The sequence below is a fragment of the Monodelphis domestica genome, chromosome 1 (genome assembly GCF_027887165.1).
Source record: "Monodelphis domestica isolate mMonDom1 chromosome 1, mMonDom1.pri, whole genome shotgun sequence".
Lineage (NCBI taxonomy): Eukaryota > Metazoa > Chordata > Mammalia > Didelphimorphia > Didelphidae > Monodelphis > Monodelphis domestica.
In genome coordinates, this window is record NC_077227.1 from 168,762,454 (window position 1) to 168,789,834 (window position 27,381).

General features: G+C 34.9%; 1 protein-coding gene across 9 annotated transcripts in view; it reads right to left on the minus strand.

The window, feature by feature from the left end:
* The window catches only part of TCF12 (transcription factor 12), a 411,875-nt gene that overhangs the window by 23,618 nt on the left and 360,876 nt on the right, over positions 1-27,381 (minus strand). For all 9 annotated transcript variants that reach the window (XM_001368229.4, XM_007479687.3, XM_056809540.1 and 6 more), the window contains 5 exons: positions 17,743-17,848; positions 16,468-16,607; positions 16,035-16,179; positions 15,642-15,706; positions 8,711-8,789 (listed from right to left, as the gene is read on the minus strand). In XM_001368229.4, coding sequence (XP_001368266.1) covers positions 8,711-8,789; positions 15,642-15,706; positions 16,035-16,179; positions 16,468-16,607; positions 17,743-17,848 — 535 coding nt within the window. The remainder of the gene's footprint in view (positions 1-8,710; positions 8,790-15,641; positions 15,707-16,034; positions 16,180-16,467; positions 16,608-17,742; positions 17,849-27,381) is intronic.

The following is a 27,381-nucleotide window of genomic DNA, read 5'->3' on the forward strand; positions in this document are numbered from 1 at the left end:
TCAATAAATATTAATAAAAGTGTGAAAAGTTGAGTTATTCAAGGCTTTAAAAAAGTGGCAGATGTTTGGCATTATATTGGTTGTTGATAGACCTAAAACATTTTACCCAAAGTTTATTAGCTGATATTTTAAATATCACTACAAAAATTTAAATCTCTGCTAAATGATAATTTGTTCTCCCACTCCAGCAAAATGAAGGAAAAATAAAAGAAGGCCTGAAAAAAAGAAGAGAATTACAAAACCACAGGGGGAAAAAACGATGAAGGATATAGGGAGAAGAAACAAACAAATGAAAGAAAAAAATGAATGAAAAGAAGAAATATATTATCTATCTTTGAGATAATGCCAGATTTTAAAGCCTTTTATTAATCCTAATATCTCATTATAATAAAAACAGTGTTCTAAAGTCCTTAAAATATATTATAATTCTGACTTAGAAAACATATTATTTATAGTAAATGAAAAAGACAACTAAATTTCTCTTTTTTAAAAAAGATCTACAAAGACAAAACCAATTATATTAGAAATTTGAGACTATAATTAGTTAAGTCTGCCTGATTTATTCTTATGTTTAAAAAAATAATTGTTTCAACTACAAAATTGTTACAGGTTAATCTAGTCACATTTAGGAAAGTAAAATATAAACAGAATACTACCAAATATTTGTTATCTCAGATATATTAAGGTAAATTAGAACAACTGTAGTTCATTTCAGTTGAACAAAACATTCATAGGCTGGAAAGCAAAGTGGCAATTATATTCACATCATCCATATATTTTTTGCAAGTTGAGAGAAGAGACATAGTCCTAATGACCAGATAACATTTCATAATTAATTATTTGTAAGCTGTTGTAGCTGAGTACAGAAATTTTAAATATAAAACTTGAGGTAAGATACAACACATTTTTCTTATCAATTAACAAACTATCTCTAAACAGAAAACAGGCACAAACTATTTCTGGGTCCATTTAAGACTTTCCATTAGACTTACAAATATAATCATAAAGCAACTGCAGTAATAAATTATGGACGTGCAATCCCAAACAACTCATTAAAAGAAAAGCCTATGGGCTTATGTTTAAAGTAACAATAAGAGCTCTGCAGCCAGGAAACTGGATGAAGTTTAATGACATGATTTCAAATAGCTACTCTAAAATGAGGGATTCATTTAAGAAGAGGGAATCACTAAAAAAAATCTTTCTGCAAATCTAATCTAGTAAACGCAGGCTACAGGATTCTATACAGTGATCATTAATGCTTCTACTGTGATTCCTTGCAGTGTGTGTGTTATATAAAAAAAATATAAAAAGGAAGTACTGTCATGTACTAGAAAGAACACCAAATCTTGCTTTTCCTCTTTACACATCTGTGATGTTGGTCAGATTTCTTCTCCTTTCTCACCTTGGATTTTTTCACCTGTAAAATGAGGGGGCTGGACTACATGATTCCTTTATAGCTCTGCCTACAGTGACTCTTAATAATCACAGCTTACATTAATGTAGTATTTGTAGGTCTGCAGGGCATTTTATACACATTATTTCACAACAGTCCTGTGAAATGGATAATGCAAGAATGCTATCCCTATTTATTCTAGATAAGGAAATGGAGTTTCAAAGAAGATACATGCCTAAGATTATACAGCTAATGAGTAGTGGAATCTGGGACTAGGGCTCAGCTTTTCCAGATTCAAGTCTAGTGCTCATTCTGTGATATCATACTGCCTTTTATTGGTCTCCAAGAAACACAGTGGAATTAAGGAGTTTTGTTTAGTCCGAACTACGGCAAATGCTCTAACTTTAACCCCTAAGAGAGTTTGTACATAAATTAGGACTATGTGAGATAGGAATGGGAGATGTAGAGCTAAACTTTCTAAATCTTTTCCTTTTCCTTTTATAATTATTTTTACTGTTTCTTTCATCCTTTTCCCCCCTACCCCCTTAGGCAATGTGTTCTTTGGATGAACTTCTAGTTTTGTAATTTTAATGTATTCATATGAAATTCTAACTAAACACAAACTTTAAACATCTCAAAATTATTAGCAACAGTTTCTGAATTAGTTGGGCCAAACGAGTCTTAGTGGAGTGTCTTTGTTACTCTTTATCTCCAACAAGTGCTACAAGGTAAATAAGTGATTTATTTAGGTAAGATGATCTTCAGACTCACTATTGTAAAAACAATGTAATCTATAAAATGGCACAGAATATGGTTACTAAACTTATTTCAGACTGGGCAGGTCTTTTACTGATCAATAGATTAGAGCAGGATCAAGCAGATCAAGGTCACAAATTAGAAGCCTATGTGAGTTTCAATTAAAATGACCTATTAATCTGTGGAAAGTTCATGAAGGAGCCAGTTTAGCCACCTCAAAGATGCTGGTCAACAGAGGAATTAGGTGAGAAAGTATATAAGGATGGTTCATCTTTAGTGGTCTAAAAACAACAACAATTCAAGGAGGAGGCAGCATAGATAGTATCGTAGAACAAATACTTTCCTGGGAGTAAAGAAATTTGTGCTCTAGCTTTGCTACCAATTTTAACTATGTGATATTGGACCTTGTTATTTGATATCTCCAGGTTTTAATCATCTCATCCCTAAAATGAGAATGCCACATTCTCTACTTCGTTTTGAGGATCAAATGAAATAATAAAAAAAAATACTTTTTTTTTTCATGAGCACAAAGATGCTATGAGAGTCTACTAATGATGGCAGGTCAATAATGGGGTCTTTGTATATAAATGGCAGCACATATTTTGCAATTCTTTTGTTATTTCCAGGCAACCAAGGTCTTAAATTAATTATAGATGAACTTGATGGTACAGAAGAAAAGAATGCTCTAAGATTTGAATTCAAATTCAGCCTCATACATACTGGCTGTGTAACCCCATAGCAAGTCATTTAACCCTGTTGGTCTTAATTTCATCATCTGTAAAATGATCTGCAGAAGGAAATGGCAAACCACTCTAATATCTCTGCCAAGAAAACCCCAAATGGGATCACAAAGAGTTGGACATAACTGAAATGACTGAAAAACAACATACACTCTTGGGGAGGAAAATTCCTTCAAATTCTGGAGTGTAGCCCACCCTATTCCATCCCATCATTATAATTTACTGGCTCAAATATCAAACACTGATGCTGAGATCTACCACATAAAACTTCCTTTTGCACTTGATTCCTTAAAGAAATTTGGAAATAATTATATTAGTAACAACTGTTCTTCAACATCACTCAAGCCTGTAATTACTAATTGCATCACCAATACAGAGGCATAGAACATGAAGCAAGTAATCCCAAAGTCCCTATCCCTTTCTGTCCACTCCCACCACCACCACCCTAGGTCAGGTCCTCATCATCTCTTGCCTAGAAAACTGCAACATCCTCTTAAAGAGATCTTTCTCTCTCAATTCTCTTCCCTCTCCTATCTGTTCTTCATAGTGTTGCCAAATTTATTTTCTGACCCTGGAACTCTACTACACAAAAACCTTCAATATTTTCCTATTATTCCTAAGGTCAAATAGAAACCTTTTGACACTTAAAATCTTTCATAACCTAGCTCCAATCTCCCTTTCCAGCTTTAATGCACATTACTCTCCTGTCTGTATATTGAAGTCTAGTTAAACTGGCCTCCTTGACATTTTTCATACACCCAGATATCTCCCAAGTCTAGAAACACTTTGTTCTTGCTGCTGTGAGAAATGAGAAATGATTTGCTCAGGATCATTATGTTTCCCTCAAGGTTTGGCTCAAGTACCCCCTTCTAAAATGAATTACCTATAAGGTCATTCCTGATCCACCAAGCTGCTTGTATCATCCCAATTAAATTAATTTGCTATCTCTTCTGTATCCATTTTCTGTGTGTATATATATATGTATATGTGTGTGTATGTGGATATGCATGTGTAACATGGACACACACAACTGTTGTCTTCCCAGTTAGAATGTAATTTTACTTGAAGGAAAGGATTGTTTTCACTAATATTTTCATATCCACTGCCTAACACTTTGTAAGCACTGAATACTGTTTCCTGATTAATTTATTGTTAATGGTATTAACAAAGCATTGGGATTATATTCAGACGTCCTGGTTCAGATTCTGGCTATGTTATCTACAATTTTGAGAAAGTCACTGAAATCTCTCAGGACCTCAGTGTCCTTATTTGTAAAATTAGGAGTATTGACTAGATAATGTCTAAGGACCTTGCCGGCTCTAATATCTTGTGATCCTATAACAGATTAAGGACAGTTTTTGGGCTTAGGCTACATTATAGAAGATGAATAAGAGATCTCACTTTTATTATGCTATTACTAGGTAGAAAATATTCCTAGTACTTTGGTTATTAAGAATGCAAGCTTAGTAAACTATTTTTGAAAGTGCCTTCGGCTCTTTGCAGAGCACCCAAGAAAACTGGCTTCTGTTCAGGAAGGCTTGTAGTAAACGTACCTGATATTAAGATACATTAAACATTTTTTTTTTCAGAAACCAAGATAGCTGGGATAAGAACAGTGAGAGCTGCTTGACAAGAAAATCTGGAAGAGCTTTGATCATCAAATCATCCAGTGCTACTGATCTGATTAACAAAACATAGCTCACTCTGGGTGGGATTTAGCAAGAATTTTACCTACTGTGGCTGGTTAATTAATTATGAAAACTAAATCCAATATTTCACTTGTCAAAGAGAACTCTAGTGCTTGTATTTCCACATTTCTGTGGTTCTCTCATGCTTAATAAAGACCTTTAATGATACCTTACTGACTATACAATAAAGTCCAAACTCTTTAGCCTGGCTAATCAAAGGTCTTACACAATCACCTACCTCCCACTATTTCTCTACATAAACACTGCTCTAGACAAACTGATTTCAATATTTCCCACCTCCCATGCTTTGGTCCATGGCATTCCCCTTGTTTAGAATACCCTCCTTACTTTTCTCTATTTAAATATTAGCCATTTTTCAAAGTCTACTTCAAATCATACCCACTACATATTTTTAGCTCTGACTGTCCTGGTCCAAAGTGATATCTCATTTCTCTATTTGTTGCTAACATTATTATCTATACAAATCTGTTGGAACTTAGGGTTCCATGGCTTTGCATTGCTAGATATCTTTTCTAGACTGTTAGCACCTCAAATTTGGGGATAGTGACCCATGGCTCCTCTGTAACTCTAATGATCAAGCACAATTCTTTGAACATAGAGAATATTCAATAAATATCTGATAAATTACTTCAGACTGTATTCATGTATTGGTATTAATTACTATGATTACTTTTAAGGATGTTGTTGGGCACTAAGATTTTGGAGATGTCATTTTTTAACAGATTAGAGCTGGAGGGATCCTTTGAGAGATCTATTCCACACTCCTCATTTTATAGATGAGTTTCAAGTTCATCATGGTCAAACAGTAAAGGCCAAATTTGAACTTGGATCTTTTAATACCAAATCTAGGGCTATTTCGACTTCAATAAATATCCTTTATATCCCTGTACCCATTTGACACCAACTGGAAGCTTAAGGTTTAATTCTATAACAGATAAGGGACACTTCACTCCCCTACCTTAACTTCTAGATATAATGGTAGCCACCTAACTACCTCTGAGAGCTAGATTATGTTGCCTTCTCTCTATATTGTCCTGCTTTTGGTGTAAAACTAGCAGAAAAGTTTTAGGGCATAGCATATCACAAAAAAATCAAACCAAAACACACAGAGATACACACAGAGACACACACACACCTACACACCTGCTTGCCTGACTTCCAAGTCATCTAAGAAAACATCTGCTTTCTTTACTTTCTTCCTTGTCTTTTCCCAAACAAAATTACCTTCAAGGAGTCTCTTGGTAAGGACTTTTTCCAGGTGGAAGAATCTGCCATATTTGTAAAGTTCCCAAGGAAAATGCAAAGAAGGAAGAGAGCAAAAGCTTGTCTTTCTGGACTTAAACAAGGGAGATTAAAGGGAAAAGCTATTTTCTCACATATGAGAAGAGGCCAATATCCCTCTACAGAGGGAAACTCTGATTTACCTTATTTTTCCTTCTACTGGAAATTCTTCATGTCAAACTGCTTTTATTTCTTCTTTCTATTTTTGCTTTGTTATTATAAAGGTGTGTATGATGGGGAGGGGATGGGGACAGGAAAGAGAGGAAGGTATGCACCTGCATAAACCCAGAGTCTCTGATATGCTGTCTCAGCAGAAGTAGGACATACAAGACAATTTTTTTCAATGTGACTGTTGAATCAAAGAAGAAGTCTATAAATCCTTTCATTACAGAATTCAACATGATTTTTTCAGCTATTATAGAAAATAAAACAACTACTTAAAAGCAGCTGCTCAGGTATTCTCTCTCAGTCCACAGATATACATTAATCAGCCAAATCAGAGGGGAAAAGAAAGTAACACTCATTAAATATGAAAGAAATATGGAAAGGGGGTGGGGAGAAGATGACTGAAGTTTTTATTTTGGACCATTATTTTAAGAAATGTAAATAGAGGACACGATTTTCTCATTTCATTGATAGACCCTTTGATCCCAGACTTTCAGAAGCAAGGCCAGCTTTTTTGGCTGCCTGGCTTTCCACTCAGTGCTAATTAAAACAAAAAGGCAGCTTCTGTAGATGAATGGCCAAAGGGGAATGGGGTAGAATATGTGTGTGTGGGGGGGATGAACATATTTAGTAGGAGTAAATGTGCATATATCTGATGAGAAAGGGAAGCAGGCTGTGGTAAAAATGACATTGATAATTTAGCAAAACTGTGCCACGGGGGCTGAAGAGGGTTAAAGTTACATCATTCTGCCTGTAATTCCAGCTCCCTTTTAAACAACAACTTTAAGTCAATGGGGCTTTCACAGTTCTGTCTATGTGGGGAACAGCTGTTCAACTTTTACTAGACAGCTGAGGCCACAGTGTCTGAGAAAGCTGCAGTACCCGCTAAGAGCTGTAAACAGCTGCCAGTAGTTCATCATCTCCACGTTGGAATGCTTCTTAGCAGACTCAAAACATTCATACACAAAGCACAGGTGATGGGAGATGGCTGTGCCCAAGAGCCCTGATTTTCAGAAAGACCAGGCAATGTAGAAGGCTTGAAAAGACACATGGACAGAACTAATTACTTGGTCAGAATGAGTAAATGGATGCACCATCCAGTTGCTGAAGGAGGAAGTACTGGGGATGGAAGCCCTGACTACTGATATGCCTAGCTAGCTACTTCCCTGAGATTGAACTCAGCTACTCTTTGTTTCTTCTCTGTCAAGTTTCTTACAGTAATGGTCAAGAAAGTATAGCACAGTTCAAATTTCATGATGCACCCTAATTTACAATAAATGTTCCAGTGTTAGTTTGGTTTATTCATAAAATAAAAAGAAAAACCTCATTTACAACAATAATGAATATTTAAAAAATTTTTTACTTTTAATTAAAATGTTAATAACTTGGCAACAGGCAAAAGCACATCTCAATAGCTTATATATCTCCTCTAGCAATAAGCAGTTTTGCTTAAAGAGCAAAAAACCTACATTGCTATCTCTCATTTTTTCCTATTCTAAATATTTTAAAGTTTAACCACATATAAATTATTCACACAAGGGTTCTTTTCATAAAACTAAAGCTAAGTAGAAAAAGTATCTTTCCTAAGTTTGTGGTATACATGTTAACATATAAGGATGCAAGGGACATACAAATACCAGGTAAAGGAAATAACACTAGAAATGGTCAATTTCCCAGGGGCTCATGAAAATACAATGTAAATTTGGACTGAGGAAAAGCATAAGCTGCATTTTAACTCAAAATAAGTTTTACTCTTCTCTTAGGTTCTCTTTTTAAATTAACTATAATTTGCTTTATCATGTCAGCTAACATTTATTGAACTTGGGGCAGCTGGGTAGCTCAGTGGATAGAAAGCCAGGTCTAGAGACAGGAGATCCTGAGTTCAAATTAGGTCTCTGACACTTCCTAGCTCTATGACCCTGGGCAAGGAACTTAACCCCCAACTGCCTAGCCCTTGCTGCTCTTCTGCCTTGGAACCAATACACATAATTGATTCCAAGAAGAAAGGTAAGGATTCTAGAAACAAAAAAGTCCCCACATTTACTGAACTTAAGAAATTACTGTTAAGATTAAAATTCTCTGGAGACTATACATTAATTTATAAGTATTTATTAAATAGTGAAAGCAAGTTGGAGAATGAAAAGACACAATCATATGGTGGGGTCACCTAGCTAATCTCTGCATGTCCTGTTCACTCCCACTGCTTTCTAGGAAATAGAGTGAAAACTCCCTTGATAATTTATGACTCCAGTGACATAATTTTTTCTGAGTCTCCCTAGTTGGACAGACTTGACCTCAGTCCAAGTCAGAGACCAGACTTCTGGATGCCAGGAATCATATAGGACAAGAGGCAAGCATCTTCCTTATATAGTAAGACTCAGACCTTTTTCCCAATCCAATCAGAGTATGGAGCTGAGACCCAAAAAGATTTTCTAAACTTTCCTTTTAAAAAGGAAAGAGGGGTACAGATTTATGTTACATTTACATATTATAAAATTAGCTAGAAATGTTTCCTTTTTCTATTAGTCTTATATCAGTGCATATACTTTTCTGCACATTTTAAAAATCATTGTCCCACTTCAGGCAAGGGAAAAAAACTCTAATACTCAAAATAAAATAATTCTTCAAAGTAACACATATAAATAAGAAAGTAAAATCTAGCATACCTGTAAGAGGTGATGGTGATCCAACTGGTGTTGATGGATTTGAGGGGAAACTACTGCTGGTATGGTCAGGAGAATAAATCTAACAAAATGAAAATAAGGATATTTATTTATCCACATTGGACATAAGAGGAAAAAAATTAAAATCTTGATTGATTCAAAAATCTTCGGTTACCATCTCTGAAGCTATCTTGGTGTAAAAAAAAAGTTGCTCAATTCTAGAATGGCTTTATTATATCAAAGACTTGAGAAACACTCTGTGTTTGTGAAGCCTCAGTTTTTTATGCTGATTCAAAAAGCATCATATGATTTGTTTTAAGGTGAATTTGGAGAACTTTGCTTTCTTTATTTCAAATGATGTGAAAATAATGAATAGTTTTTCAAAGTATTATTAAAATATAAGATATGAATGCATAATAATGAGATTAAGAAGATAGATAGGGAAAATATACTGGAACATATATGCTGAATGACTGTTATCCTTTAAAGTAGTCCCTTATGAAGCTGATAATATTCAAAACATTTTAGGAATCCCTCTCCTTTGAAGTACCTTCTTCAGAGATCATTTGTGATGTGCCACAATAAAACCAGAATCATTATTTTATAGTTAAAAGCTTCTTTTGATTTGAGATGTCAGTGTCCAATTTGATCACCAATAGTGTTCACTAGACTTGGTTTCAAATGACTTTGGGCAATTTTCCAAAAATAAAATATATCCTCACAAGGGGGGAAAAACGGTCATCTTTGAGGGTAGTTAAAAGGTTCAGGAGGCAAATCTAAAAAAGATGTTCTAAAAATGTTTTGAGCAATGGTATCATTACTGAAATAGCTTCATAAGGTGACAATTTTGAGGTTAACAACATGCCTCTGGATGTATAAATTCTGGAATGTTTATTAAGAAAAAAAAAGCAGTCATTATATTATAGTGACTTTGTAAGCCAATGGAAATAGTTGTAGCACTTCCTTAAAGGTTACCTAATCAACCACAGACATTTCACAAATTCTCCCAATTGAAGCACCAAGGGCCTCTTCTGGGCCAGTCCTGTGCCCATAATGGATACAAGAAATTACTCTAACAAATATGCATGTTATCAGCTTATTGCAAATTGGCCAACTGCTGAGAGCAAGTTGCTATTCCTTGAATATCTTCAAGTGAACAACTCTTTGTGGTTATAAAGTTGTTCCCAATAAAAAGGACTTAGTCTTGAATAATGACACATTCAAAGCTTCTACTAAAATAGTTAAGTCCTAGAAGACTTGACTTTGGACCTGATATATTGTCTAAACAGAGTGGGTCTCAGACTAATCAATATAGGTGTAGGATAATGCAATTTTCTGTAAAGAAATGCAAACTTAAGTGATTTCACAAGCATTACTAACAAACCTGAAGACTTCTGTAGAAAACAAAACATGGTATAATTCCCAAACAGTGGTAACAAAATTGTCAATTTAAGTTCTCTATAAAAATACATCTCACTCAAATAAAAGGTACCAATTTTTATAAGATACTACTAAATTGTCATTAAAACTATGTGGTTTTTAGAGATCATTACCAAATGATTAAAAACTAGAACCTGGAAAATCAAGTTGGAAAGCATGGAAAGAGCAGGAGCTCAGACTACAATTGGTAAATTGGTAATGGGGATGTAGAAGTTTTCTCCATGGTCACTATTACTATTCCATTGTTGCCTAGAATTAACTTCAAGTTGTTGCCTTTTTAGAGTTATCGGATGACATCTGTGAAAATTAGCTGGTGGTCACACTCTGATTCCTAGTGGCTTTTGTACATATGTGATCTAGTTCAACTATGCAAATCAACATGGGCTTATGGTTTAAGTGAAACCAGACAAAGCTAACATTTCTTCTATGTCTCATGTCTTTCTTTGTATCCCCAGTGCCTGACATATAGTAGGTACTTAATAAATACTTTAGGGTTGATGCTTACTTTTATACAATGCCCTATGACTAGGAACCAATACTGTTTTTAGGATGCTGGCATTCTTAAATGGTTGCTTTGATGTCATGCCAACTGAATGATGAAAGAGAAAAACTTGAGGTCCACTTAATTCTGCCACTGTTAAAAATCTGCTTATTTGTAAAACAGATCAATAGCAAATGCCGTCTTCATTTCACAACCACCTTAAAGAGATATTGCCAACTCGTCCCCAAATAACAACAAAACCCCAAACCAAAAAAAGCAAACCAGTATTGCTTACAAAGCTCCTTAAGTATTGGGGGAGGGAAAGTGGGGTAGCTAGCTGGTAGCATGTATTAAGTTTCAACACTTGGATTCAACTAAATCTAACTAACCTAACTAACTCTCACTAAGGTGAGAGGCTAGACAAACAAATTAAATTGCTGCTATGACACACTTTGATAAAAATATAAGTCAGGAAGCAATGGTTTGGTCATATAAGCCATATAGTAGGGGTTAATTATTGAAAAACCAAAAGGGCTGTGGAATGAGATGGTTTTGTCTCTAAGGCAGTTCCATGGTATAAATCTTGGGGAGAATGCTAAGAGTGAGACTTGACTATATTCAGGAATCGTTCCTAACACATTAAGCTACCAATATCACTCTATTGGGCAGATATGGGTCTTCAAGAGTGGAAGTGGACTGTCAACCCTCAATTTCCTTGATTTCCTCTCTACTGCAACCAAATGATTTCCTAAGCATGTCAACAGCTGGTGACAGCTCCTTTATCTCAAAGAAGGAAGAGGTTACACTTCAGAGGAACAGGCAAAACTGAGAGTGACAATGAGGATTACTACCTTTCAATGACTGAGCAAAACTGTTCTGTGGCTCTATGCAAAATATGTGTATAGCCTTTTTTTATGACTGAATTTGCAAAAGAGGAAAAGGGTAGCACAAATATATCATTAAGGAAGGAAAAGCATTTCTGGTGTGTTTGTAATCTAGTTCCTCCACTTCTACAACAAAAGCTTTCCCCCAATCATCATCTCCTTTGCCACCCCCCACCCCAAGGCTGAGGTGATGATACATACAGGTTTATTAGCAATGTGTTTCTTGGGTTTACAGACAACTTGGCAAGATGCATTACCTTCTTTTGTTCCATGTTGTTTCTATAAATGTACAGAAATAAATTTGTATGCGACTATAAGGACACAATATGTAAAACAAGCATGCTTGCTCTAAAACCCTACAGACCATTTGCTTCAACTTTGGTTTTACACACCATACTTAGCTATCACCATATCAGACAAAGATTTCCCAAGTTTGTAAAACTTGTGTTACTTTTAAAAACTCAACACACACAATGCTTCATTTGGAATACAGCATTCACTCAGTTTGACTAAATCAACAATACATTTTCTGTTGGAATTTCTAGTCTTAAAGACATCTCACAGTGGAGTTAAATGAAAAGGGAAAAAAGTCATGCACTTTAAAAATGGGGGTGGGGAGGAAAAAAAGTCATTTAGAAACCAGGGCGTAAACACAAAGTAAGAGCTCATTCTGCATGCAATCCATGGTTGCTGTACTGTTAAATGACCAATGATGAATAACTCTGATACCTTCTGCCAGGCTTAAACGGTAACATGACTCATTTTACTGCAACAAATGAGACTCCTCCTCCTATCAGTCATGGTCCATTCCAATCAGCAGGGTGCCAATAAGCCAGGGTCTAATGAAAAGGGCCTTAGACAAAAAGGACACAATGGAGAGCCCACAGAGCCAAACCTCCGAGCTGTTAGCCCAATTTTTTAAACACTACAGTGCACATTTCAGTTAATCTTTGTTATGCTAATGTTATTGAGTCTAAGGCAACAAAGAAACTTATTTCATGAATTACTTTTAAAAGTCAACTTCCCTGAATTTTCTTTTCTTTTGTTAGGGACTACTGGCCATTTAACCACCAAGATCACAAAAAACACATTTATTCTTGCTCTGAGGTAGGAATCAAAACATAAATTATCACAAAGAGGTCTGATATAATCAACAAAGTTAAACAGTCCTCCTGTTTGATCTCCTCTAAATTAAAGACCAAGTGTTTTGATTTGGTATTAGGCACTGAAATAAACCAGATGTTTCTTCCTCCATATAACCCTCCATGGGCACAATCTTAAAGGGTTATTGTCTGGCAAATGTTCAGGGAAACACATTAGAAATGGCACGAATACCCAGATTTTCTTTTCTTCCTATCTACACTAGTTCATTATCTAAACTAATGCATAATCCACAGGGCTTTGGGAACTTTGTGTAAATACTTTCATGTACAATTCTCTTTCTTGCTACCCTGAGATTAAGACCACAATTATCCTGGCTTAAACCTAAAATAAAAGAACCTTTGCAAATGTATTATCTGGCCTTACATGTTTAATCACACAGTATTCTGCATGCTCTTTAATACCTAAACTGAAGAACAAAGGTTGTACCCTCTGATGTTTCACACATGAAAGGCCTTTCTAAGATGTACATCAACAGACAATTTGGGAACTAGAAATGATTTTTAACAATAGCATGGGAGTTTCTATGTTTAAAATCATATATGCCTGAGAATTATTTAAAAATCTAATGAATTTTACATTTTCAGATGATGTAATTATGGACCTATATTCACGTTCCCCAAATCAAGTGTAATATTCATGATGGAAATTTTGAAATGTGTATTATCAGTCTCTCCGTTGCAACAATCATTAAGTTTTCCCCCCACATTCATCACATACTCAACTATCCACTCACTTTCTCCCTTGGCAATTGAATGTTTTATTTTTTAGAACATATCTATTTGCTGTAAAAGTAAGCCTGTTGTGGAGGTTGGGGAAGAATGTGTTCTTGGGGTGGGGGGACCTGGAGAGGGAGGGCAGCAGATGGATTGAAGCAAGGGATTTGAAGTGTGCAGACTATGGCATGCAGTGATAGAGCAGATGGAATGCATCACCATCAGCTATGACAGAAATGATTTATGGAATGACCTGGCTGCTCCTGCCAAGCAACAACATAGGATGACAGAGCTAAGTTTCCATGACAACCAAAGCCCACCCACTAACTAGATTAAACATTTCTTCCCTGGCTTCCAGTCATAGTAAATTTGGAATTCTTTCCAAATGCCAACCTGGTTTGACTAGTGTGCTAGTCATAATAAGAGAAAGTACTCAAGGACCTAGGGGTACCTGAAAATGCATTTGGAGAACCTCTGTGGTTGTCAGAAACTTTTGCCTGCCTATGAGTCAAGATTTCTGCTGAGAACTTAAATGGACTATGAAACTTTATATTCCCTAGTTCTCTATCCCTACCTCAGGGTGCTACTGTGTGGTTCAAGTGAGATGACATATTTGAAAGCAGTTTGATAAGTACAGATTTAGCTATTAAGTATGTAATATTATTTAAAATACATTTTAATTGATATTTTTTATTTTAAAATTACTTATATTTCCCAATAAATACCCTTTTTCCCCAGAGAGGAATCTCTTATAATCAACAAGATAATTTAAAAGCCTGGAGAATCTTGCAAATTCAATACTCATTAGTCCTGCTGCATCTGAAATACTTGCTACTGAGTTCCACTTCGGTTAACAAACCCCCTAAGTACCTCATGTCTTTCAGAAGTAATCTATGAGTTAATCAAATGTATCAGGAACTGTTCTCAAAAATCTCAATTTACTAGTAAGTTAAATTTAAGAATGCAAAGACTATAGTTTGGTTCTGTCTCACTTTCACAACTCTGATTACAGAGACTCTAGATGTGGGTTATCTCCATAAAACACAGTGGTGATTTTTCTATCAGCCCTATTGAGAAATACTCCACCTGTTACATGGACATCAACAGATCCACTTGGCCTCAGAAATATTAAGTGTCAGAAGTCAAGTCTGTAAGACTTGTAAGGGCATATTTGCTGGGAAAGGAAGAAAAAGAGAACAGGAAACAAACTGGGAAAGAATCTTCTGAGCTTTGAAGCACAGATCTATTACTAAAAGAAATGAGTTAAGGCTCCTTGTGGGTTAGTGATGACTGCCTTGTGTTCCAATTGGCAGTGAGAAAAGGGAGGATTTCAGCTTGATGGTCTATGAATCAGACACTAAAAAACATAATCAGTGCTTTATTATTAATCTGCTGATAACAGTATGATATAAAGTAGTTCAGGAAAATACTATGGTAATTTTATTATGAATTTCCCAAAACACAGTTTTACTCATTTTAGCATCAATTCTTAAAATGAAATTTGGCATCTGCAATGCTATTTTCTTATTTCCTTATCTCTTGATTGGATCAACTGCAGCTGAAATGATAAAAAGTCTTTCTGTTGTTGGTTTTTTCCTTTCTTTTATATGCAAAATACTTTGCCTTAAAAAATTCCTTATAAATCCATTTTATTCTTTGGATCTGAAGGGAGTAGCTAGGTTGCCTTTCTTGGTTCCATTTGACCTATTTTAATGGGTCACTAAGCATGTACTTTAAACCTTTATGAATGAGCTGATCTACTAATCTTTGTTATTTGTGCCTTGGATGCAAAATGTTCAAATTCATTCTCTATCTACTTACAGCTGATCTACACATAAAGGAGGCAAATGTTTCAAATGAAGTCAAAAGGCCAATTCTCCTGAAGAAAAATCTTTAAAATATATAGCAATTGGCTTTATCTGATAAATACAATACATACATATATGTGTGGAAATACATACATGTTGATAAATATATATATACATACATACACACATATATAGAAAGGGGAAGAGAGATGGGGAGAGGGGGGAGGGAGAGAGAGACAGACTTTTAAGTAAGTATACATGTCAACTGTAGACTCAATATAGACTTTGCTGACTAAGAGTTATGTAATTGTAATCTGGAAACTGTCATATGAAAGTCTAGAAACTCAGGAAAACATTTTATGTATGATACATACAATACAAAATAGAACCCTATCCCAAACTCAGTGACCTCTGGTCACTACTGAATATAGTGTTAATACTCACAGATGCCAAAGCCTTGCCAAGTGCATCACCTGTCTGTGAGCTTCCAGCAGCATTCCCTCTGGTTCCTGAACATGAAAAGTAGGAAAACCAATGAAAAGTTTACTTTCAGATTATGAAGTAAATTTACATTCCTCCGACATTTATAAGCAAGTTCAACATCCACAGTTATTTCACTGGTATGCTGTTTAGTAATTCTACATCTATCACATGAATACAACCAACATTCTGTCTGTGGTATATTTAATACAGTGATTTTATAGGTTCTTTTTGAGTTGCTATAGAACTAATGAATGAAAACTTTAAAAAAATTCCTTGCATTAAAAAAAGTGTACGTTCACAGATAAAATCTACAAATTTGATCCTGATGATTTCTGAAACTTTAAAAATGCTCACCTAAAATGTTATCTGATCCATTGATGGGAGGAGTGTGTGAGGCAGCAACGTAAGGTGAACTGCTGGTACTGCCTCGATGGAAGCTAGACATTGGAGGAAGACTTGCATTTATATCTGTTGGTGAGACTGAATGTGGAGGATAACTCTAGAAAAATGGGAAAAAGACAAGATCTCATCAGCTCCACTTCCTGAATAAACATGTATACATGCTTAAATGACTGCAATATGTCAAAAAGAGAACACTGCAAGTTAGCAGCTAAGAAGCTCCAATTGTGTTTAGGCGGCTTTCTTACAAACACGTAGAATGCGTTAAGCAGAGAAGCACTTCAAATTTGCGAGTTTTGACAGAATCTAATTTTATAATTATAATCCGAAAAGAAATACAAGTAGAAACAGAAAGCTACTGTGCCTTAATTATGGGTTACAGCCTTACCAAGCGGTCATGTGTATGTAGACTGCCATAACTACTGGATTGTGACATGTGAGAAGTGGAGGTCCCCAGAATTCCACCATAACCAGGCTGGCTCATCCCATTTGATGAACTCCAAAGGTCAGAAGAATTGTGGGTCCCATCTAGAAAGAAGAGAGAAACAAAACATCTTCTTAGCAAAGAAATTGAACTAATTTGACTTTAATGTTCATATAAAATGAGTAATTTCTAGATTTCTCCTCACTCTCCTCATGCCAGTAATAAGACTCTCCATCTATTTTTTCTTCCTTCATGTTGTGTTGCTATATTTAAAAAGAAGAAATTAGTCTTAACAGTTGAAATACAATCTGGCAACTGAGAAAATATGAAGTACTTGAGCTTATTACGAAAATCTTCAGAAAGTCCATATTCATATGAAGAAAAATGCTAAATTCCAGACTACCGGTGCTGGGGGGTGGAGGTTAATGCTTGCTTGGTTAAGTGACCCTCACCATAAATGTAGAATGAAATTTTTAATTAATCTTAATCCATAATAGGCAATCTATATTATTTTTAACATAGCAAAATTAAAGTTTTTTTTAAAAAAAACTTAAATAACTGATAATTACTATATTATATTTAGCCTCTAGTCAAAATGTGTCAGCAGTGACTTCATTCACCAATATAAAAGTCAAATAACTCCATATATAGTAATTTATTGCTCACGTGTAGTATATGCTTTCCATAGTCCAAAACCACATCAGACCAAGTAAAACAATTTGCTAGACATGAAGTAAAGGAAACACAATTTTTTTTTTCTCTTACAAAGTCTTACCCTATTCTCCCTTCTTTGCACCGCATTTATGTTAGTAATTCTAGGTGTGATACAATTCTGAATCCTTCTGGTAAAGAGTAATTAAAAATTGAACAAGTTGTCAATAGAAACTTTCCATTCAGTTTCAGAATGATCATGAATTCTTTTCCTTATTTTTCTCAATTACTCCAATGTGCTATTCTGAAGCCCCTTACAAACCTAAGGCTGGATGACTGCCCATCTGGTCTGCTGGGTAATCCACCTAAATTGCAGTCAGCAATTAATGTCACTGGAAAACCTTTAAATCAAAGGACAGTTTATTTCACTCAGAAACACCTAGATAATTTATATCAAACTTCCTGCATGGTCACAGAGGAACCACTCTTTTCTTGAAATTTTATGACCAAAAGTGTCTGTTAATGTGAAGAAGATAATCACAGTAGCGTGGACTGAGCTTTTTTTGTTTGTTTTTGAATAGTACTTACCTTGCATAAAGAAAGTGCTAGCAAACATACTGGTTGGTGGTTTGGGAGATGGGTAACTAGGAGATTCTCGGTTGAAATCATCCGAATTCGGGGATGGTGCATATACCTTAAAATTAAATACCAAAAAAATAAAAAAAGATGAATAAATGTTCTCTGGATATCACTTAGTTAAAACTGAACAGAAGACTCAAAAAGGGAGCCCTAAACCTCACAAAATGTGTACATAAGTCCAGGCAAATAATGCTTAATTTGGTCACTGTCTGAATGTTTGTTTTTAGCAAGCTGCCAGAGCAGAACACCATGAGCATCCCCATAACACACTTTACAGTGTGCCAATTAAACCAGGTGGTTGGATAAAGGCATAAATGTTGAATTTGCTTACAAAACACAAATCTCACAGTCTTATGGCACAAAATATAGAGTATAAAACCCATCACTAAATATGGCACAAAAGATAAACTGGATCCATAAAATTCAAACCCCGATGTAACATTAAAATACTAAACAATTACAACTGAATTAAACTAGATAAAATGTGAATGACCCATGTAAATACTGAGAATTCAATACCTAGGACATCATGTAATGTGATCAAAATTCTTCCTTAACTTGATAAGATTGCCATAAAAAAGTACAGTCTATATACCGCTGTGAAATTTTAAGACTTTAATATCAAGTAATCTTTGAACTTTAGCACTGCTTAAAAAACAAAACAAACAAACAAACCCTGACAACTCCTTTTGACTTGTCGGTGGGTACCAATTCCCCTGGGTAAACCTTTGCTTCAGATAAGCACAGCACGAACATTTTGAACTGGCAACTGAACAACATTCTCATCAATTTAGAAATCATTTAGATAGCCAAAAACCCTTAATAATCAAACTCCTTACGGCAGCTGCTGAAACCAAATAAGTGGGGAAAATCCTTTTAAGAAATTTAGATTATGTACTGACTACACATAAGCCAGGAAAAAGGTAAGATGTGACTGAAAGTTATCCATAAAATGGGACGATTTTTAAAGAATCAGGGAAATTATGTCATTGACAAGTACTATTTTGGTAACAATACATTAAATTTAATTTTACAACATGAAGGACCCACATTCATTTCAGCATTTTCATAGGATCAGAGATTTAGAGCTGCTACGGACATTATGTAACAGATTGCTAATAAAAACTGACATGTCAAAAAATGTGGTGGGACTACAACAACATTAACATAGAAGTAAAATAGTTTTTAAAAAAGAAAGTAAATCAAGCAGAAGTCTTTTAATGTACGATATGCTAAAGGGGCTATGGAGGTCTCTAGCCTCCAGACTAGCATATGAAACTCTAAAGCAAGGATGAAAATATTTCTGACCATTTAGATGCAGTCATTTTCTAGATCAAGTAAAAAGGACAGCTTTCATGTACTTCTGGAGTACAAACCCTTAGCATCTATGATTTGTAAATCTCCTCACTTCTCCACATAAACTATCCTCTTAGAGGGTGTTCCCAAAGTCTTGGTGCAATTTTAAAGCTTTAATAAGCTTTATAAAGAAGTTAAACAAAGTTGTGCTATGAACTAAAAGTACATTTTTACTTTTCTGATAACAGTGAAACACTAAATGTGGTCATATTATTTTTAATAGCTATCCATCATGGCAATTTTCTAGATTCTAAATATCCAAAAAGTAAAATGTATACACCTATGGCATCTATGAATGTTGAAGCTAACTTTCTTGCCCGAGATGATCTATGCAATACAGATGTTCTGGGCAAGGAAATTGAGAAGCCCAGTGGTTTGCTCACTGTACTTCTTTTCCTGGTAACTCAGAGGATGTTTTCCTTTTCTAAAAGATTTTTAAGGTATTGACTGTGCCAGAAGGGAATATGGTGTACATTTTTAATGTGTAGGTTCAACTTTTGGGGTAGATTCTTTCCTCCTCTAAATTTTATTATAGTTGAAGCCCCCTTTCCACTCACCATTTTTGGAATTCTAAAAGGCATAAAATGAGTGAAAAAATTAGAAATTAAGTAAACTTGTCCAAAAAATACCAATGAAGATTAAAACTATATCACATAATTTTATCTCAAATATTTACTGTTATTATAAGTTGCTAACATAACATGCACCTGTTCATTTCAAAGTATAATATACCAAATTCCTAAATTCCATCTGTAGCATATATTAGTAAGAAATGGAAGATTCATGTTTTCAGAATTATGAAGAAACCTCATCTTTGTATTTTTAGGTTTCACATGTGGGAAAAACTCACAAAGTTTGACCAAGTTCAGTAAATTTATATTTCTTTGCCCCACATAACACCCTTATTCACAACCAGTTTATCAGGCTCCATAAATGACACATGCCACTTATCAAATATTAAAATGTTCAGGCTTACAATAGTACATAAAAAGGCTAAAATTGGGTTTACTAGTTTACAAGTTTTCTATTGGGCCAAATAAAGCAGCATATGTTATAGAGATAATGGTTAATCTATCACTGTCAAGGAGAACAAGGAAATAAAGCTAAATAGTATTCAGCTGAGATATGGAAATTTGCATAAATTAATATAGAAATCTACATTAAATATACAGAAGTAAATGAGACTCATTATCAATCAAAGGATCACAAGTTCATGGATTTAGAGCTCGAAGGGCCCTTAAAAGGCCAGGAAGTCCAAAACCCTCATTTCAAAGATGAGGGAAATGAAGTCTAGCATGGGTAAGCCACATGCCCAGGGACACACAGCTAGTTTCAGAAGTAGACGCTGAATTCAAGTCTTCTTGATTCTGCGTCTAGCTTCCTTTATGGAACGATATACACTCCAAATATATGGATGTGTGTAATTTTGCATGTAAATACAATACATATTTGCATGTTTTAATTTTTCAGTTTTTTATACCTCTGACATTTTCTGGAGTCCTCTAAACAAACTAAACTGAGAAAATCTTTAGCCACGACAAGTATATCATGTATGAAAAACACGTGTCTGAGACTTTATCATGATAAAAATTGTTATGAAATATGTGGCTCTCAAAGCAGTCTCACCAAACAGTGACAGAGAAGCACTAGCTCAGGCACATAACTTTGTAAAGTTTTTTGCTTGTTTTGGTATCTTAACTATAGCTTGCAAAAACATAGCTGCGATGTCGGGAAGCAGCAGCTGTGCCAGTCTAGATTTTTCAGATCAAAGAGTTCTTGCGGCAAAACACAACTGATGTGGTCTCAGGGACTTTATTAACTCCAGATGTGGGGAAACAGCCAGCCAATTCCACAAAAAGAGCAAGTCTCTTTCAGTTACAATCAGTACTGCCCACAAATTAAAACCAGGCCTGTTATGTCACCTGATCACCTGCCCATGGATGCCAGTTTTTCCTCCCCTCCTAGTTAATGACCTAATCATAAGTTTAAATCAAAAGTCTGATTTTGTGTTACTACAAACAGAATCTAAAAGAAAAAAGTATGCATGTGTTTGTACATATACCTCTGAAACCAGACTAAACTTTATAATTCAAATTCTGATTTAAACTTAAAAAAAAATCCTTATCATCCACCTTAGAATCAATAATGTGTATTGGTTTTAAGGCAGAAATGTTGTAAAGATCGAGCAATTGGGGCTAAGTGACTTGTCCAGGGTCACAGTTAGGAAGTGTCAGAGGTTAGATTTGAACCCAGGTCTGGCTCTCTATCTACTGAGTCAAATCAGCTTCCTCTGATTTATTTTTTAAATTATTGTAATAATTTTTTTCTAAATTACATCAATATAATTTTTAATATTTGTTTTCTGACATTTTGCAATTCATTCCTTCCCTCTCATCCCTCCCATGTTCTCAAGAAGGCAGCTAATATGATATAGTTTTTACATATATTATCTTATAATACAGATTTCCAGGTTCATCATGTTGTGAAAGTCTGATTTAACTTAAAGAAAAAATGTATTATTGAGAAACACAAAGGGTTTCACTAAGTTATTTAGCTGGATTCAGCTAGTTTAAAAAGTTATTTACCTGTTTTACCTACATTATTTCAAATGATACTCAGAAATACTATATGAGGTAGGTCTGACTTGAATTACTTATGCATTGGGCTCAGAAATTTTGAGTTCAACATAGCATGATAAAAATATAGTTATGTACTCCCTAATAGGAAGGCACTATTAAAGATGAAAAATGATCAGACATATACCCAAATAAGTAAGATATACAAGGAAAATAAGAGATCTAGATGAAACTTTGTTAAGAGAAAGAATACTTTTCAGAAGGGCCCAAGGAGGACTTTACAGAAGGGAATAACATCTGAACTAGGACTTGAAGAAGTACTGCAAAAGGCACTAAAGAATTTCCTGACATGCTCAGAGGTGAAAGAAGGTAGGAAATAGCTAGTCTATTATGGCAAGAATCTAGCATGAGTAGTATAAGGTATAAAGATGAAATGAGGCTGGATAGGTAGGACTAGAGCAAGATAGTAGAGAACATTAATTTTAAAAAAATAACTGAAGTTAACACTAAAATATGAGAGAGATAGAGAGAGAGAGACAGAGAGAGAGAGAGAGAGAGAGAGAGAGAGAGGCAGAGAGACACAGAGACAGACAGAGAGAATGAGCACATTTCCCTAGTCAAAATGGAATGGAAAGAGATGACTACACATAATGATATTAATCTGTATTAAGTATTGTTTGCTTTATAAATTTAATTCAACACATACTTTTCAAAGCTCTTCTACTTAGTTGTATATAACTTTAAATTCAAGTGTAAAGTCTGTATGTTATCCCAGTGGCAATGGGGAGCCATTCAATGTTTATGACCAGGAGAGTAACATGCTGCATTAAGATGACTATTTCTGTCATGCAGGGAACAGATTGGTTAGATGAAAGAATGGAAACAGAGAAGTCTGTTAGGAAGCTAATAGAGTAGTTTAGGCAGAAGGTAAGGAGGAATTCAGCTGAGGCAGGATGGGAAAAGACTGATGTGAGAAAGAATATGGAGATGGAATCAGCAAGATGTGGAAACAGGTTATGGGGGATGAGGGAAAGAGAAGATAGATGGCTATGAGGTATAAAGTCTGGGTGACTGGAAAGATGGTGGTATCAATAGAAACAGAAAGTTGTAATGAATAGCAAGTCTCTTGGGAGAAGATGATTTTGGGGCATTCTAAATTGTCAGGGCGGTACATCTCTGCGGGCAATCTGGAAATATGGGACTAGAGATTAGGGAAGAGATTGAAGGTAGTAATACAGATCTGGGGTATTTGCATAAAGGTCTTAATTGACACCATGACAATGTAAAAGAGAGAAGCATGACAATGACAGAACTTTGAGGTGAACATACCCTCAAGAAGAGTGACAGAAAAAGGCACAGAAAAAGTCACAGAATGGAAGGAAATGGAAAAGGATAGGTCAGTTAAGGAGGAAGACAAGCCAAAGTCAAAGGAAGAAAGACTACAAAAAGAAGGAAATGGTTAATTATAATAAACACTTCATAAGGGTTAAAGACTATGGAACCTGGGGAAAAAGGCTAATGAATTTGACAATTAATGGATAATTGGCAACTTGGGAGAGACCAGTTTTAGTTGAACGGAGGGGACAGGAGCCAGAAGGTTGGAAAATGAGTGGGTAAGGAGGAAGTAGGGGCATCAAATGTTAATTACTCTTTCTGGAAGTGATATGCCCAATGGTCATAGTTAGTAAATGGCAGAGATGAGATGAGAAGCCAGATTCCCAAATATTCGATGCATGTGACTTTAACATGGTATAATGAAAGGGAACTAAATTTAGAGTCAGAAAATCTTGGTTCAAATCCTAGTTGTGCTACTTTCTGTGTCTTTGTGAAAGAACTTGGGCAAATCTTGTAATTGAACACAACAAAAATTTATAAAGGTCTACCCTCATGCAAAGCACTGAGGAAACAAAGATAAAAGATAAAATGGTCCCTACCTGCAAAAAGCTTATATTTAATAGGAAATAGGGGAATGTTACAAAAATAATTAATTAAAAGGTATATGCAAAGCAACTTCAAAGAGATAGTGTACTAATAACTGTTTTTTTTTTGGGGGGGGGGATCATGAAAAGCTCTGTGTAGAAGTGGCACCTAAACAGGGCTTAGAACAAAACTAGGCATTTCATGAAGTGAAGATCAGGAGGAAGTACATTCTAGACACGAGGAATTAACAACTCATGCAACTCTAGACATCAGCTAGATGATGCCTGATATCCCTCTTAACCCTCAATTCAACGACACAATGATACAAAGTTCAATACTCTTTAAGCTACTCATGCCACCCTGGCATGTATTAGATACTTGGTCAATTTATTGCCAGCCATTTATTAAGAGCCATATTTTATATGCCAGGCCCTTTGCTAAGTACTGAGGTACAATGAAGGATACAAGATAGCTCCTGCCCTTGAGGCACTCAAAATCTAATGATGGCTTAGTCTATTTCCAGGAGGCTACCATCATCATTTTCAAAAAGACTTGGTCAAAGAAAAACAGATCTTCACTGTGGATTAGAATAGGACTTATTTTCTTCCTAAAGAGTAAGAATGACTTTGGGAGAAATGTTGGTGGGGGTATTTGCATCTGATCAACTGAACCACAAGGTCAACTCCAGCTCCAGAGAAAGGACAAGGCTGGAAATTTGACAAATCCCTCTCTTGGGTCTGGCCAAAGAGAACATACCCACAAAAATATCTAACTGAGGTTTTTCCCAGGCTGCAAGCTGTTATTGCTCCAGGAAGGATACTGTAATTCCAGGCTGAATATTCACAGTTATTCTCTGCAATGATTACACAATTATCCATGGAATGAGTCACTTCATGCAGCCAATTTGAACCATTATGGCAAAGACCAATATTTTTTCTCCCTGAAGTTTCTAGCTTGATTATGTGGGTAGCCCTAGATTTAGTAGATAGGTGGACCACTGTGCTTTGTTTTGGTGATACTGTCCCAGTCATAGTTTGTTCCTAATTTCAAAGCATTTGGCCTACACATAATCCTGAAAATACCCCTATGATGTAAGGTGGTTTGATAATCCCTTCATAATTGCTAAGGAGAGAAAGATCCAAAGACCTGGAAGCCCTTGCCTAAAAGGATAAACGTTTTTGTTTTTTGCTAGTCACCTATACTGACAGCAAGAGCTACATAAAGCAAGGTACGGATATCTTAATTTCCAAAAGCAGTGACACCTAAATATAATGGTTGGTGAAGTGTTTCTCCAACTAACAGGAAATGAACAGAGAATTCTCTCTTAAGAACTGCAGGTGATCATAAGATTTGGAATTAGAAAGGGCGTCAGGTCCAGCTCCTCATTTTACAGATGAAGAAAGTGAGGCCCCAAAAGGTTAAATCACTTGCTCACTGAAGAGCAAGGGAAGGATATTTTAGAAGATTCAAGACACCTATGGTTTATTTAATGTCTCTGTTTACTTCCTGCACTCTAGTACTTTTAGGCTGTGTATTTTATTTCAGAACAAAAAATGGGATTTCCATATTTTCATGGCCTAAGAAAACAGGAATCAACATCAGATCAGACAGTAACACTTTCTGAATAGCTTCACCTGCCTAGAAGAGGATTGTTCCCAACTGGCTCTCTATAGGTAATTTATCTTTTTTTTTTTTTCCTGAACATATTGGTTTTATTATGCAACTAGTTTCTTAGGCTTTAAAAATATTTTCCTATTCAGAAAGCCTCGGATTTGGAACTGAACTCCTCAAACAGAATGGTCAGGAATAGCAGACCTTATCAGCTCTCAAGGTCATTATATACTGAATGTATGCAGATTCATTATTATAAAGTGACTACTCCAAATTATTTAATGCTATCCATGACTTCCAATAACTAGAAGCTCTAGGTGAACTTTGGAATTTTGTGTTCAATACCTCAATGCATTTTAATGACAATATTTTATAAGTAAACTTCATGATTATGCTCAGGAAGACCTTGTCAAGGTCATGATAGCTATAGTTTTATATTTTACTCTAAACCATAAAAAAACTTTTATGTAAGCATTAGTAGAGTAGATCTAACAACCATAACAACAACAAAAAACCCAACCCAAAGGCTCAAACAAATTTTAGCCACTAAAATAAAAATCAAATTCTATAAAATAAGTTAGAACTAAATTCTGGTTAATTCCATGAATTCAAAACATAAGTCTTAATGTGCAATTATGTACCAATTCTCAGAAACTAAGAAAAATTAGATTCTTTCCCTCTTAGTTCATTTTTAAGCAGTATCTGAAAATTACTGCCCAAGAACAAAAATTACAACTAGCTAATTGATCAAATTAAAGAAAATATCTATGGAAATATCATAAGTGATTGCATATATATGTACATACACACACACACACACACACACACATATATATATACATAGACATAAAATAAATAATTTTGGAGAGAAAGATGCTATGCAATTTAAAAGTTAATATTGATTCTATAAAAACAACTGGATTGAAATTTAAAAATTTTAGTAATTTGACAAAGTTCTCAATTTCAAAAAATACCTTTCTTAAGCCCTAACCTGCGCTCCCCAGCACAAGGCATTTTCAACATATTTAAAAAAAAAAAAAGAAACTTAACCCTAGAAAGCATTTATAGTTCTTAACCTAAAGGAAGAAACAAAATCTAAGTAATTTAAATTTTTAAGTAAACATAAAAGCAATGACACAATTTAAATTTATTGTAAAAGGTCACAAGCTACCACTAAAGACTTTCCAATAAATGTTACTTTGCTTTTTCTAAACCCAATGGGAAAAAGATTTATTTAGGCACTTAAAAATATAGCATCAACCTGAAAAACAATAAAGGATCATCATGCAAATCCTTTTTAGCATATGGATAGTTATAAGCTATCATTTTAATGTGCTAAAAGCTTCATGGAAAGTCTGTATAAAGGCATACTAATGTTTATATCTTGAAAAATTTTAAGTAACAACTTTCTATATAAAATAACCAATATACTTCTCTAAGAATTTTAAATATATTATATTCAGCATAAAATCAGATCCATTTTCTTTCTTATAGTAACTATGAAAAAAAATCTGGTTTTCATAGGAAACTAAACAAAATCTGTAATTTTTTCCTGTCATGGCCATATCTCAAACCTTATCTAGGTGATTATTGCAATTATTTCATGTTGAAAAGATGTCCTTTTGGTCTAAATCAAGCAGATTTTTACTACTAACTTTATGTTAATCGCCATAGCTCAACAGCTACAGAATCTAATTTCTTCTATTTCAATTGTGATTTTCAGTTTCTAGCCTGAGATTTATAACCTATGGAATTTCAAGCGAACTAGCTTTCAAACACATGTTTACTGAGGTAATATACTGCACAATTCAGTGAGTGTCACTCCTTAGTCACCTACATTTTTAAGAAATATAGATCAACCAATATAGCACCTGATCCCCTCCTTCATTGTTTTCATGGGCCCATGGAAACGAACATAACCTTCACTTTGAAACATTAATAAAGTACACTGTTGACAACATACCCTCCTAGCAGAGACTGTATGTGGTTCAACATCCTGGCAGTTGAACCCTGTTGAGCTAAGAAAAGAAAACTCTTGAGTTTTATGCACTTAAATCAGTTATACTTCTGTGGAAGGGGAAAGTTAGAGTAAGTGACAAAATGTGAGGATCGAACAAAAAAATAG